This window comes from Rhipicephalus microplus, chromosome 7 (assembly GCF_043290135.1).
Source record: "Rhipicephalus microplus isolate Deutch F79 chromosome 7, USDA_Rmic, whole genome shotgun sequence".
In the NCBI taxonomy this organism is placed as follows: domain Eukaryota; kingdom Metazoa; phylum Arthropoda; class Arachnida; order Ixodida; family Ixodidae; genus Rhipicephalus; species Rhipicephalus microplus.
Genome location: NC_134706.1, coordinates 90,999,397 through 91,014,074, shown reverse-complemented (window position 1 = coordinate 91,014,074; position 14,678 = coordinate 90,999,397). Strand labels below are relative to the sequence as shown.

General features: G+C 42.2%; 1 protein-coding gene across 4 annotated transcripts; it reads right to left on the bottom strand.

Moving 5' to 3' along the window:
* Positions 1–2,684: 2,684 nt before the first annotated feature.
* Positions 2,685–8,327, bottom strand: LOC142767555 (uncharacterized). 4 transcript variants are annotated; one of them, XM_075869469.1, is made up of 4 exons: positions 6,922–8,327; positions 6,127–6,384; positions 5,412–5,534; positions 2,685–4,861 (listed from the first exon to the last, which is right to left on the bottom strand). In XM_075869469.1, exons 2-4 carry the CDS (start codon positions 6,221–6,223, stop codon positions 4,719–4,721), a joined length of 363 nt encoding a protein of 120 aa, XP_075725584.1. In that variant the 5' UTR covers positions 6,224–6,384; positions 6,922–8,327; the 3' UTR covers positions 2,685–4,718. The 4 variants fall into 4 exon arrangements, with proteins under 4 accessions (XP_075725584.1, XP_075725585.1, XP_075725586.1 ...); XM_075869470.1 differs by having other exon boundaries at positions 2,685–4,855; XM_075869471.1 differs by having other exon boundaries at positions 5,412–5,456.
* Between the last annotated feature and the right edge of the window lie 6,351 nt (positions 8,328–14,678).

Sequence of the window (14,678 nt, the reverse complement as noted above, 5' to 3'; positions counted from 1 at the left end):
TTTAACGCTTCTGGGGCCGAATTCACAAAGCTTTCTCTTTGGCTACGCATTTTCTTAGCCAAAAGTTCTCTTATCTCGAGGGATTACTATAGCGCGGGTATGAATTTAACTTATTCGGCACTTAAGAGGGCAAGGAGGACACACGATAGCCGATGAAACGACAAGGAAAGAAAGAAGTGTGTGCCGATAATATCAAGGTAGCACGCAAAGCGTCTAGCATCGAGAGTATACGATGATAGCCAATGATTTGCTGCATCTAAGTTTCGGTTCCGCGAGCGTCTGCTACAGCGCTTACGGGATGCCGCGTACGTTGTAATAGACGTTTTTGGTGGGCTGTGCAAAGCCAAGCACTCGCCTTTAATTAACGACTGTAGCTAAAAAAAAATAATTGCTCGATGGCCTTAAGCCACCGAGCAATCCTTGCACTATCTCGCCAAGTACAAGTAAACAACACTCCAGGTGTACCACATACATGAAACCACACATAAATCGATGCATGCAATGTTTGAAAATGTGCCTCGAATGTCTTCTCCTATTTAACGCGACCAGTTACTTTACATTTCATTGAAGCTGCACTGCTACTTAACTAATTCGGTGCAATCTAGCACGGTATAGTGGTGAACGTAAGGGTGTTTTGTACCTATATTCAAAGGTAGCCTTTGTTACAATATTCTTATTACAAGACACATGAGCGACTTTGGTGCCTGCAGACGAATTGTGCGGAAATAGATAACAGTAGTAATCAAATGAAATTGTGAGCGCAATTTCGCTGGTTCCATGCACCTGCTGCATTTTTATAAAGCCGGAATGCGAGAACGTGCATACGCTTACGCTTAGGTATATGTCTACGTAAAATGAGGGAGACTCGTCGGGAGGTGTCTCAGTGCTAATACTTTTCACAAAACACGGTGCAAATATTTCGCCCAGCGTTGTTTGAGTGCGCAAACGAAGCAAGGGACGTGTATACGAGTCTTGAGATCGAGAGACGTTATCACACGTGCGAAAAGGATGAAAAGTGAGAGAGACTCTCGTTTCGGCTTCGCGAAAGCTTGAAATTGATAGATAATAAAGACAATTTTCTGGCCCAGCAGACGTCAGGGAAAGTATCCGCAAAGCAGGGTCAGATGCTCGGAGAGCATAAAAAAGTGGAGTACGCGTTATATGGGAGTGACAGCCACTCAGAAAGCAATATGAAGTGTGACTGTCCTTAGGTGTGAGAATCAATGCTAATTAAGAGAGTTGAGTTAATGAGCCAAAACTTTCCTAAATAATGATAATGGAAGCAAACTGAGCATTCATCTAGTGAGTGTGACACTAGTGACAGTGAACTCATAATAGTTGATTAGCGTTGTCACAGGCCGATATATATTTTTATTTTCTTATCTATATTTGGCAAACTATGAGAAAGTAGCGTACGTTAAAACCGGCTATCCCAACGTCATGACAGTAATGTACAAGAATAAATAGCGCACGGTTATACAGTCACACGTGGCGGTTTCTATTTTCTAGTAACCTTGGGAAAACGCATTGTAACTATTTTTTCTATTTTTGACAAAGTTTCACGGGACGTTTTTGCATTTGGCTTCATTCGAAGGAATGACGATATATCAGCAATAGGGCGAACACAGGCACTGCTGCAGTGGACGAGCGGTTACAGCGCTCAACTACAATCTAGGAGGTACTTGGTTCGATTCGCAGAATCACTGAGCACTTATTTTTTTTCAAGAGGTTGCCCGGCCTGACATTATGCGTGGTGGCGGGTACTAGTTTTTTGAGAAGTAGGCTTTCGAACTTGCTTCTTTCACTCCCCTTTTGACTCAAAAGCGCTGTACTGTGCTACTTCAAAAATTAAACAATTCAGGGTTCATAATTTTCTCCTTGATCCTCTCTTATCGCAAAAGTGTCCAGTGCTGAAATACCAATATCATACTTGGTATATTACTTTTCACGTGTTTGGATATTCGACCAGCAATCAGTCTTCACGGTGCTTTGAAGAAAATCTACACATGCAGTGAGCTAACTGCTTGCAGCCAAGTTGGCTGCCTTTGTAGGGACACGCTTTCGTGCTAATTTGGTGGGCATCATCACATGCAGCAAGACCAAAGAGCATAGACAGTTAGAGCTGACGCAAACAGAGTGATTAGTTTGTGTCTTCTCTCCCGCTATTTGTCATGCTGCACGCTTCAGTGTAATGTCGCTGTCAATGGTTAAAATGAATTATAGCAGTTAATCGAGTTCTGCTGAGTGGGTCCCCTATTGTCCAGAATGGAACAGAACAATGACAATTTGATTTGTGTGATAAAGAGATACCCTGCTTTTGGTTGCTAGAATAAATTTCTAAACTGAAGTTTATTTTTTATTAACAACAGTTCCAGTGCAGATGAAAGGTGCATGGACAAAATTCGTGTATTCAGCTTGACTAGGTTTGTGACCTTAATTGTAATTGCGAACCGGTATCACAGTATGCATAAATATCACACACATATACAACCACGGGTGATAGCTTGCTTATTCTGATTAAAATTGAAAGGTTGAAATCGACATAATAAACCAACGCAATGTGTACGAGATATGCCATGTAGAGTAGCTATGCTCGAAACTAATCTTCGCAGGTTCGTTCCATTTTACCCAATTTCTTGCCCATGACTGTAGGTTGATAAATGAAACTTCTTCGAACACACATATTCTGTGTAAGGTTACATTTATTTTTATGCAGTACAAAACAAATTGAAATGTATATTAGCTCAAAAAAGAAATAACTAGAAACAAATTCAGCCAATTCATTACGAAACTTACTCACCAATGATAAACGGATTCTCATTTAAAAGATACATACATACATACATACATATATGCACACACACATATTCATATGTACACCCATACATACATACATACATACATACATACATACACACACTCAGGTGTAAATATTAAAGTGAATGGCTATAAAACAACAATTCTAATAGACTCATTTTGAATATACTACAGAAAGTAACTTACGAGAGAAATCCATGGGCACTGTTATGTCTGAACACGGTGTTTCTCGAACCATCTCGCAAAAGCTTGATGCATAGTTTTCCGCTGCTGCCCAGTGACAAGCAGTTTTTTTAAAAAACACAAGAATAAAGCCCTTCACAATATCTTGCTAAAGAAAAGGGCTGTGCATCAATATTTTGTACATGTCTGCAATATCACTCTGTTTATTTACATAGCTTGGCTCATTCATAACCCACTAACAAAGCATGTTAGGACACTTGGGCTGAAAGATGGCACAGCGCGAGTAAATTCTAGACAATACATGAATAATACAATTATAAGCTACTAAGCTCCTTGGTGCAAACAGTGTTTATATTGACAGCTATAAGTGCCATTTCGTTTCCCCAAAACACTTCTCAAAAGTAGAATCAACTTTATTTAGCTAAAAGTTTCTATTCTGGTGCGTCGTGGTGGCTCAACGGTGGAAGTGACTCTCTCGGCCAAGAAAACAAAGACCAATTACTTTTCCAGTTCGTGAATTCACCCCATAATAACATTGAGGCAGCTGGTAGGAGTGCTTTTGGAGAGAGGAAACCACCACATTACCACCAGTTGTGGCCTTGGGTAGCTACTTCACTTGGACAAAAATGATGAAAAACACTCCTCAAGAAGACTTCCAAGTTCGGGCATCAACACAGTTCCCATACAGCTGTCTATTAGTCTGCTTGAATATGTGAGGTGATGCTCCAGTGCACTGCATGTATGTCTTGCTGCTGGCCTCAACTGCGATGTTGCTCAGCACATATGTGTAAAATAACAACTAATACTATGCCACTGCAAAGTAATTATGTGTCATTTGCATGAAACAGGGACCACAATAAAAGAACATAACAACATTTGCCTTCACAAAGTTCAATAAATGTAAATAAATTTCCACAGAGTTTTCAAGGTTCATTTGTGGATAGTAATATTGGTTGTAAACACATTCTTACTTTCACTAACAAACCATTTTAAGATGCCAGATTCAATATTAGAGTATACCAGCACTTTTGTAGGGCTAAAAAATTGTACAGGCACCTAGAAAAACACAAGTGAATGCATGCTATAGCTACATATAAAAACAAATACTTTTATTTCTAGTTTGAGTAGAGCTACATAGATGATAAGTCACTTGCATTACATTATGAACAAACCTATCCGAGCAAAGTATACATTTAAAAAGTTACACTTACACAGTAGATAAGTAGACTGTTGAAGGACGGATAGGCAGTGGGATAATACCCAAGCACTAAAATCTACTGTTAAGATATACTAGGAGTAGTGATGATCCTCTTCCTTCCAAATAAAATAATTCACATAGATTCACTTCCCAGAGCTTATACACTCATGGCATCATTGGTGCTATACAAATGAGTGTACACTGAAGGTTTACATCGACTAAGTACATGATTACTGCATCCATGGCTTTACTTCTTGTACTACAAAGAATGCAAACACAGTTACCATTGGCGACCATAGATGCTGTGATTTCTGGCATGTAAATGTAGAGGCACGCAGTCACTTAACACACATGTTAAAAATTTCAGCTCAAAAATATTTGCCCACTAACACTACAGCAGCCTTTAAATTAGTGTCATAGTTTGGTATCTTCCATGCAAAATTTAAATAATTTCGAATGCAAGCAAATGAACTGCTGAATAATGCACTGCTAAGAAGTTAAGCAGCAGCTGCTCCTGACATCACAATGTGCTCTTTCTGCTGTTGTAAACTTTGAGCAGGAGAACAGTCACTGGCAGTCCCTTTATACATGTTGGTCTTCTGCGCTCTGTTCTTATACACTGTTCATGACCGTGGAGCACCGAACCTCTTGTGTCTGCTGGAACTTAGAAAAATACAGATCATTGTTACAACCATGCTACTTGCAAGAGTGTATAGTTGTCAAATATGTGCTCATATTTACAGATATTGTATTTTCAGAAGCCAATGACAAGCCTCAACACACACACACACAAACAGTGAAGACTGAAAATATATTTATTATGACACAAGAGCAAAACTACAATGTCATAGATGAAGACATGAAACTTCTGACAGGCATAAAAAGCCAATAGAGTTTCTTCTATTTCGACTTTACACTAGGTGCGAGAAGTAGACCACAAATAAGTTCACTAAGAAACACAAGTTAAACTGCATTACAACACAACAGCCAATGTTCATAATATTAAGGCTGTCTAACATAACCAGCTCACAATACCGCATATGGGAGCAAATGGGCAGTCTAGAAGGCACAAAGCAGTTGTGGATTATGAGTGTGCTTGTTGCTGACATCTATTATTCTAAATGAAGAAAACCTTTCAAAATTGCACTTCATTAGGGGAACTAATCATACGCAACAAACACAACGGGCTCCTAAAGGTGCCACCAACACTCACCATTATTGTTGATACGAGTGTCTTGCCGGATGGATATGCTGCGTCCTGCACAGAACACCAAAGGAGCGCTCCATGACTTGGATTGCATGTGTGCTAGCTGCATCGCTCTGCTGCTGAAATAGGCTAGCCACAGACAAAGAAATGAGAAGCCATGGCTTTGAAACACACTGAACGTCACCTTTAGAGATCAAGAATGCATACTTAGGTCAGGTACAATTTGTAGAAAAATATATATCCCTATGCAATCGTGGTGAACATGTTCGGCTGAAACACAAGCAACAGCACTGAGAGAGAAAAAGCTACATTAGGTAAAAGATGCAGTTACTGGCCCTATGTCATCTGAGGCTTCTTCAATAGGTCTTTCTCCTTGCAAGTTGTGAACAGCCAGGCAATTTTCACCCACTTGCTATTTCCTTCCAGAGCACTTGATCCACAGAGGGAGTCACAAGCTCGAGAGCTCAATAAGGAATCAAAGTATTTGTGCTCGTTTCAAAGCACAAGCTTTTGAGTCTCAGATTATTGGAGTTTCATTCATAAGCTGCAGGCTTTCAGCTTTCAACATTCTCAATTATCTTGCAATTTAGTTCTATAAATGTCGAATAAGAATTATGTGTAAGAATATTACAGGTATCCACTGAAAGCAACCATGCTTGGGTTTTCAATTTGTGCACAGTAAGTGGTCTTCACGTAATCGTATGTATTGAAAAAAACTAACCTTGCAGCCAGCCGTTAGGCAGTTTTGTGCCCTCGAAGCTCCCAAGCAGATTGCAGTCCTTCCAGATGAGGCTGCCATGCATGCTTCCACGCCACATCCGCTGAATGATAACAGTCCCAGCAGTGACATAGGCTTGCACAGTTAGGGAGAACGTGTCCTTCCTATTTTTGTACAGGTGCTCCAAGTAATGATGAGGATTGATGTGCCAGAATGTGCAACCAATGCATCACAGGACCTTAACAAACCAATCTCTGCGATCTGTGAAGAGCCAAAAACGAGATATTTAATTAAAAACAATCATTAAAAGCACTCACTTCTAATACTTATTTGAGGAAGCTATCACTTCGTTAAAGTGACCAAAATCTGCTATATTCACTTTGAAATAAACTGAAGCCTCATGTAAAATTTACGTACCACAATATATATGTCCTACTGAAGTATAGTACTACCACAGTGGTAATCGTCTATAGAACTAATCTTCCAAAATAATATAAATTTTTTAAGTGCAACCTGGCTCCTGAAAAATAAATTCACATTAACTTTCCAACTATCAAACGTGGTCAATTGACGGGCCCAACCTCATAATCAAACAAGAGCTCACTTGTATCAAATCACAAAAACTTTTTATGTATTTGCTCCATAATATATGCATGTATATAACAGTAGTAGTAAATTTTTCATGCTTCAACTTACCATAGAGAAACATTACATCTGATGGGCTTAAAAACTTGCACACGTTATAGAACTGCGTGAATTATAGTACCGGTGAAATTTAGTTCTGCAAGGTGAACTCACCGATGGCAGCATTTAGTAGCCGTCGGTGTCATAAGGAACCAAGTACGGCCAACAGGCAAAGGGCATCTGCAGACTGGAAGCTGCCGATGACAGCAATGAAGGGCTGGCCAGGCGTGCACGTCCATTGATAAAGTGTAAGAACTGGCCATGACCGGCTGTTGTCAAGGCTCTAGTGCCGTGCAAAACGGTGGCCAGACGAACTCAAAAACCTGTAGTTAGGCGATATTGGCCTACAACTTCATCCAAAGCAAGGCACCGGTGGAATCTTTGCTTTTTCTGGGGGCCGGAGGGAAGCTTGACGTTCATGGGCTCTCGCTGCCACATAGAACTCTCAAATTGTTACCGAAGAACAGTCTAGGCGCGCTTCCAAAGTAACACGATTCACAACAGAATGTAGCACCTCGCAGTTTTGGTTGATCACATCACAGCGCTAGGACTATGGTTATCACAAAAAGAAGAAGTGACGACTTAACAAACAAAACCGCCAAGCTGCCCCACCACGACTTCGCAGGGCAAAACAGTTATCAACGCTGTCTTTCAATTTTCGGTCACACGAGCACAGCTTGTTCACAAGTCTTGGAACGTCAACACAGCACCACTGTTCACAACGAACATCGTTTCACTCCCGAACAGTACATTGCTCTCAAGTAAATAGAAGCGTACGGGCTAACTAGTGGCGAAGCAAGAACCGAGCGCGTAGTTCATACGTTTCCGTACGTACTTGGGGTCACTCAAGTAACGTGTCAAAACGCTGTCAATCCAAAATGTCGCACGGCACCAAACTGAGAGACTGGAAAGTCAAGCGAACGAACTGTTACCGGCACACAAACACACATTGCAGGCTTCTCGAGTGCTAGTTGCCGTCGATACATCGACACCGATCCCCGCTTGATAACCACACCGACGCACAGGCTTCGCTGCGCTTCACCGTACACCATTGCACTGCCACAGCTTTCCGCACTGCTTACACGCACCAAAAGAGCTGCTGTAATCACAACACATCCGGTCAAACGCTGAAGTAACTCGTGCGAGAAGCGTTTGCTGAAAGTCGCACCGACAAATACACTGTTTACGACGCCATGTTGTTTTCGACAACTGCGCAGCACATAAGATGATAAGAGAGTTCTTAGAAAGTACTTGCACTATTTTCACGGCGTGACAAAATTTTCTCTTCTGTGCGAGGGGGGTGATATGACGAACAGGACAGGCGTGCCAGATGAAAGAAGTGTTTTGGCAACGTCACGGAGTGAGCTGATGTAGAGGGTATTGCTTCACAACCAATCACAAGCTGTGCCTGTCGGCCAAGCCGTCGTCTGCTCGCGTTTGTCGTCTGCTTCGATCAGAGCATGCGACAGGGGATTCGCCTTCGCAACGCTATTATTCTCAGGTCAAGTGGTCGCTACGTCGCACAAATTACATGTCAGTGGCTCGCTCTACCTTTGAATGATGTTCGTGCGCCAAGTTAAATGGCTGGTAATTGACGCAGGGATGAATTCAGCCAAGGTTTGCTCCAGAATCGTGAGGGTTTGCATATTTTCGGTGTCATACAAAGTTACTAGGGTCATTTCATTCCGATTGCTTGCCATAATATCACGGTCCATATCGGTGTCTGAACAGTGAAGGTGAAGATGCATGATTTGTTTGTAGTTCCATGCGTAATCACGCGCACCCCTAATACGCTTTGGTTTACAAAGTACGCTTTGTTCCAGATCGTCCCAAAGTGTATCGACAGCTGTATTTGAGAGATCGCAACCATTGGACAGAGAGAGCCAATGAAAGTACACTAGAGCACAAACTTTAGGAACCACTCACTGAAAACTTCCTCTCATTTTTATTTCCAATAGCGTGCAAAGAATGTGCTCCCATTAACCTCTTTGGTGGTAATTTCCACCAATGAGGCAAGGATCTCGAGTCGCACGTTTAATTGGATGAGATGGGGCGCCACACAACAACATAACAAATAAGGTTGATCCTATGTCATGTCGCGTTCGAATGCACCGACCATTCACGTATCACATTGGTTTTCATCCAACCACAAATCTTTACATGCGTAGTTTTATGCCATTGACGCCCAATAGAATTCTTCAATTACTGCGAGTTCGAAACTATTGGACGATGGTGGTTGTCAACACCATCCACTGCGTACAAGGGAAACAACACGCGAAGCTCAAAGCACCGAAAGAAATAAAAACGCACCAGCAGTCATCAGGCAGCCCTTAATGGGCGTGAATTAACTTAAAACCAGCCAGGGCACCAAAGTATACCACTGCGGCAGCAGGTTCTAAGTAGCCACATTCTTCCTAAGAGTGGTCCGGACCACTCTTGGGATTTTCTCTCAGCCATGCTGTTTTTACGCACAATTTTGCTTCGTGAATCCACTTACGAGCACTTTTCGGTGACGTAAGCGAATATAGCAACTGCATCACCATCGCTGACATGTTCCCGGGCCGTCACAGCGCGCTTTATTTGCAGCGGCCGATGTGACAACTATGGCCTCTTAAGACGTTTTTTTGTTTCGTGAATCGACTTACGCAACAAAATTTCCCTTGCGCAAAAATGTTTTCGTAAGTGAGTTTTGTGAATCCGGGCCCTGATGTTTAGAGCTTCACTTTAAAAAAAGCGCGATGCCGTATCCTTCTCTATCCTTCTCTGATAACTGCTTCTCGGTAGAGGAAACAGCACACATTCAAGTAACCTTTGAGTCTCCTATAATTTTAATTTAGAATGAATTTCGTCAGGGTGGGCATTTTAACGTGTCGATTTATTAGGAGTAAAGTGCCATCATTAGGTCAACTTATGAATAATACGATGTAAAATGTTGTGAACGGACAGTGAAATACCATCGCCGCGAGAACGAATATATATATATAACCCTTAGGCTTGCGGGACCTTCCTATACTACGGAGGCTAGGCTGCTATAGGTTGAACAGTTGTGCTGTCCCGGCGGTGCACTGGGGGGCTTAGATACTTTGTATCCAAAAAAATATTTAAATGAGATCTGCGAAAAAATTTACTTTAGGCGGCATTATCATCGGCGCTCTTTATGAAGTATGCATAATGCAGTGCAAATTAACACCATACGTGCCACAGAGTGAGCCAGTGTGAAAGCATTTTGAAGGTAGTTATATTCAGCTGGTATTTTCAACCATTTGGCAAAGTGCCCTCTCCAAGCTTATATGCAGATTTCAAGTATTGGTAAGTGACTGCAATAGTCGGACTACAACGCTGGATTAAGGTAGGTGGCAGTAGAGTGGCATCATAGTTAAGCAGGTTGATTTTAAACCAAATATTGCAAATGAAAACGTGTTCTTTTTTCTAATAGAACACGGGTCTCAACGAATAGGAACGTTTTGACCAGCAAAACTTTCTGCGCAGTTGCGTAAGAGTAAAAACCGATTCGATAATTGTATTTTCGAGGTCAGTGTACTTTTGAAGTGCGCACACAATCAGTGCACGTGAAAACATTTTACCTGCTGATAAGACTGCTTATTCTCAGTTAGACTTTCACATAGTAGAGTCACCTCTAAACCAGGCACGTGTGTTCGTCTATGCGAGAAATATTTAGGGCATGCATATCTGATTTTTCTGTCTACTTCATTCTGCTACGAGTAGACGTTTACGTTTATTAGCAGCGTTTTTCTGTTCTGCGTTTTTTCTCTTGTCTTGATGTATGAGCGCCTCTCATTTCCTTCATGATAAGTCCATAGCAACTATATTTAGGCTACGCTATTCTGAACCGCGTTTGCCATGTAGTCTGCGACACTGAATAAAAAAAGGTCATATTTTAATATACAAACTTCTGAGGGGCACGTAATACATAATATGTGGTTGTTTACTTGAAGAAAGATGTACGGAACTATGGCACGAAGAAGGAAATGAGCAAAGATGGCCCCACTGTGTCCAGGTCAAAAATCTGACATAATATGACAGAAGGCTGTGCAGACAAAGTAGCAAGTACATGTACAAAGTACATGTATAAACTTTATACAAAGTACATGTATAAACTTGCAAATCAAATCGCAAGTTAGAAGCGCACAGAAAAATATATGTCATATAGTTGGACATGAAGCAAGCTCTGCAAGAGAATTGGTGAACAGGTCCAGGTAATCACAGCCCCGCGGCTCGGAAAGAACATTGCTTAGTGTTAGACATACAATGCGGTCGTGAAGTACGATACAAACAGCCCTGCTACCCGTCCACGCCCACTTCGGCAAGCGCTTCGAGGGTAGCTGTGTGGTCGATATCTTTGAATGCAACCATGGCACACGGGAAACGAAACAACTTGATATGTTTTGCGCCCCCCCCCCATCATTCGGGAGCAACAATACATCTGAGATCAAATCCGCCACATCACGCTTATACTTGAGAAGAACACTAGTTTTTCGCGAAAGTTTACGGAACCCCACCGTAGGCTTGCCGCTCTTGCAGTACTCATTGGACACTGGTATATTGAACATCATAGCAGAGCGTCCGCGTTCGTTCGGTTGGTGGCCCGCATTCAGTATCGGTTGGGAAGATGTGACTCTCGCTGAGAACTCCTGCAGCTTTCAACTCACTCATATGTAAGGAATGGTTCGCGAATCCTCGCTCTTAGAAACATTTGAGTTACGTAACATATCGTTGGGGATACCATCAAAACTAGAGACTGAGTGCTCCTTACATTCCCGTAGAACTCCCACCAATAAAATGTGTGACGTGATGATAATACTGTGATGGGCAGCTGATCAACCAGATTTTGCGGAGATAGCACTGTCACAGAGCAGTGTTGTCGGGAACTGAGCCGCAAAACTTTGCGAGTGTTCCTTGAACGTGACACCATGTGTAATTGACGCTGAGACTTGTGGGCATGTCTTGATGGAATTTTAGTTGGCAGAAAGTGGTGCGCAGCTAGTGGAACATTTTGTCTTTTATTAATTTATGAGTATAATGTTGTCGGGAAGACAATGACACAGTTCGGAAAAAATTTAACAATGCGAAACTGCAGCAGGTTGACGCGGTTGTACAAAGAAATTTCGTAGAAAGTAGCTTACCGAATAAGTGTAGATATTAGTAGCATGCGCAACACTAACAGAAAGACTACATAATGGCGTTCGAGTGTTCAGATTAAAAAAGTCTTATCACGCACGACACACTAAAACAACTCGAATTTCGCATTGAAAATATACGTGGATAATGCACCCCATTCTTTATCTATGCGGGAAAAAAGTAATTGATCAGTTTCTTTTTTCATATGTCTAAGGTAATATTTCCAGCTCTGACCACGACGATGCCTAACGAAATGACAAGTGGATGAGTTACGTACGGGGTATATTTTGACATGTTTATTATACAGCACGCTAACAGAGTCCTATTGAGAGGGATCGTATGCACGCGAATCCAATTTCTGGCTCCACATATTGGCTCGCTGCTACAGTGCACCCACAGCGTCCAGCCATTATGAAACCGTTCATCACAGGCTCTGACCGAACGTTGAGCACGTCAATCGCCGTGGATTTGAGTAGCGCGCCGCTGCACCAGCGTCACGGTCCATACAGCAGTACATGTATAGTACAAACTCACATTGAACTACTAAAAACTACTCAACGGTGAAGTGTTTTTAGCTACTAATAATATAATAAAATCCAACTCTTGGTTTATGTTCTTCGAGATTTCCAAAGCACGCAGGTGTCTGTATTTTAATTATCTCGAAGCGCTCGCGAAGGATTCAGATTGGGGAAGACGGATGACTGTGGTAGCACGGCAAACGTATTTTATCTCAAGACACTTAAAACAATGAAAAAACAAAAAAATTGCCTAAAACAAGCAAGCTGGCAGTAATTTACTAAACACAGAAAATAAAATTACCAGTGACAGTTCTAAGCCAGCTTATAGTCGGTATGGCTTAGGACTAACGAACTGTCCTTAGCCCGCCTATAGTCGCCATGACTTATCTGTAATTACTCAAAGACGCTCGCTCTCCAGTCGAACGTTCTTTCTGTTCATTATGACACTTTGCAACCACGACGAAGTGCCCGTCGTCGTAATGCCCCGTCGGGCGTAGAAGCGCCAACATGGAGGAGGCGATCCCGTGTTTTCTACTGCTTACACAGGTGATCTGGGTGCTTGGTGATTCTGCAGCGGCGCTTGCAGCATCCAATCGCAGTGGCTCTTCACAACCGAGGAACTTGACAGCGGTTCTTTCAGTGCATGGTGCCTCTGTCATCCATGCCCGACGAAGTGTGCCCGGTGCCGTCTTTGAATGATACCCTGCCTGGATTCTGTCCGGCTACACTTGAGATATGCTTACTTGAGGCTGTTTGGATGTTTTGGATACTCAAGTTGACTCATTTTGCATCCGGTCACTTTGACTGTCACCTGTTCGTACAAACTGTCCCCAATGACATTTGGACACTGCGGCGTGCAACTGGCAGCATGCTGGAGGTCCTCGCTGGTTTTCTGCTGCTTAGGCAGGTTAGTGTTCTTGAAATGTTCTTTAAGGAAACACTTTTCACTGTGCCGGTTAAGGCCATAGTGCTGCTATCTATGCTTTCTTCTCAGTCACATTCGGCAAATACGTAAACGAAATAGCAGCTCACCTTTTCCCGCAGTTAAGCGCCCTATATGTTACCTTGATTGTGTGGAAGGGTTGTTTAGAGCAGCCCAGGGACAACCGATACACCATGTTATGAACTCCTTGATGGGTGAAATAAAAAGTTGCCGAAGGTAAATTTCATTAAAGGACACCAAAAGCAAGCCACCTCAGATGTCACAGACTTAAACTTGGAAATCGACTTTGCCAATGGATGATCGTATGGTATTGATGGCTCTTATCTAAAACGTTGATGATATTGAGAACAGTCAAAGAGGGAAAAAGTACACATTTCTCACTAAACCGAACGATGAGTAACTTACGAAGGAACGCATGGGCCGGCTCAAACTTTCGTTCACCGCGGGTATCTTCCCCATGTTAAAGGGACTGACAACTGACTTTTTTCGATCCAGTTTTTTTTTCGCAAAACAAAAAGCTTACCTTTCGTAGTGACCGTAGCTGCAGTAGTTAATCCCAAGATGTCGCAGTCATTTCATAAGCAGTATTTATCGATCTGAAAGGTTCTGAACACGCTATTGCCTTTTCATCCGGCAACGCTGAGTATTGATAGCGATGCCCGTAGCCTTTTGGGTGGCTTATGCGTGCTGTCGTTGTTCTTAATTCGCAAGATACCCTGGAAATATGCTTAACCACGTTTATTCTGCGCTTCACAACCAATTTTGAAAATGACAAGTTGTTACAATGAAACTAGGTGGCTCCATAAAGCTTCCCTGCATTTGCACCTCATCGGCAAGCTAAGTAAACAAAAACGGGACTGTGCATATGTCTCGCAAAGGCAGCGCCACTTTAATGCATGCTGCTAACGCAAGCTTGTACGTATACTTTTATAAAATATCATCTTTTGCTATAAAGAATGAAGCAATATTGCAGTACTAATCGATAAGTTGTTGACCGCGTAGATTACCGCATGGTCACGTTACAGAGAATTCATGATAGTTTATAGTTTTGTTACCAGAGACGCCACAAATCATCTATCGCGATTTTCTATGGAGAAATAAAAATAAAATTCCCCTTCTCCCGAGAAAAGCGGGGTTGGACTTGAGTCACTATAAAGGACAATCTTTCCATCCCTGCCGCCATCTCATTTTATGGTCTTGGCGGCTCTCGGTCCGTTTAACACTTCCTTGCAAGCGCCGCATAGCATGAATTCACTGTAGCTTCTATTGCT

Excerpts from the sequence above, each read along its gene's own strand:
- LOC142767555 (XM_075869469.1), bottom strand. The coding sequence starts at position 6,223 with ATGTGGCGTGGAAGCATGCATGGCAGCCTCATCTGGAAGGACTGCAAT. Across the intron at positions 5,535-6,126 it reads GCCTAACGGCTGGCTGCAAG|CCTATTTCAGCAGCAGAGCG; the intron begins GTTAGTTTTTTT and ends GTCTGTGGCTAG. Across the intron at positions 4,862-5,411 it reads CACTCGTATCAACAATAATG|TTCCAGCAGACACAAGAGGT; the intron begins GTGAGTGTTGGT and ends TATTTTTCTAAG.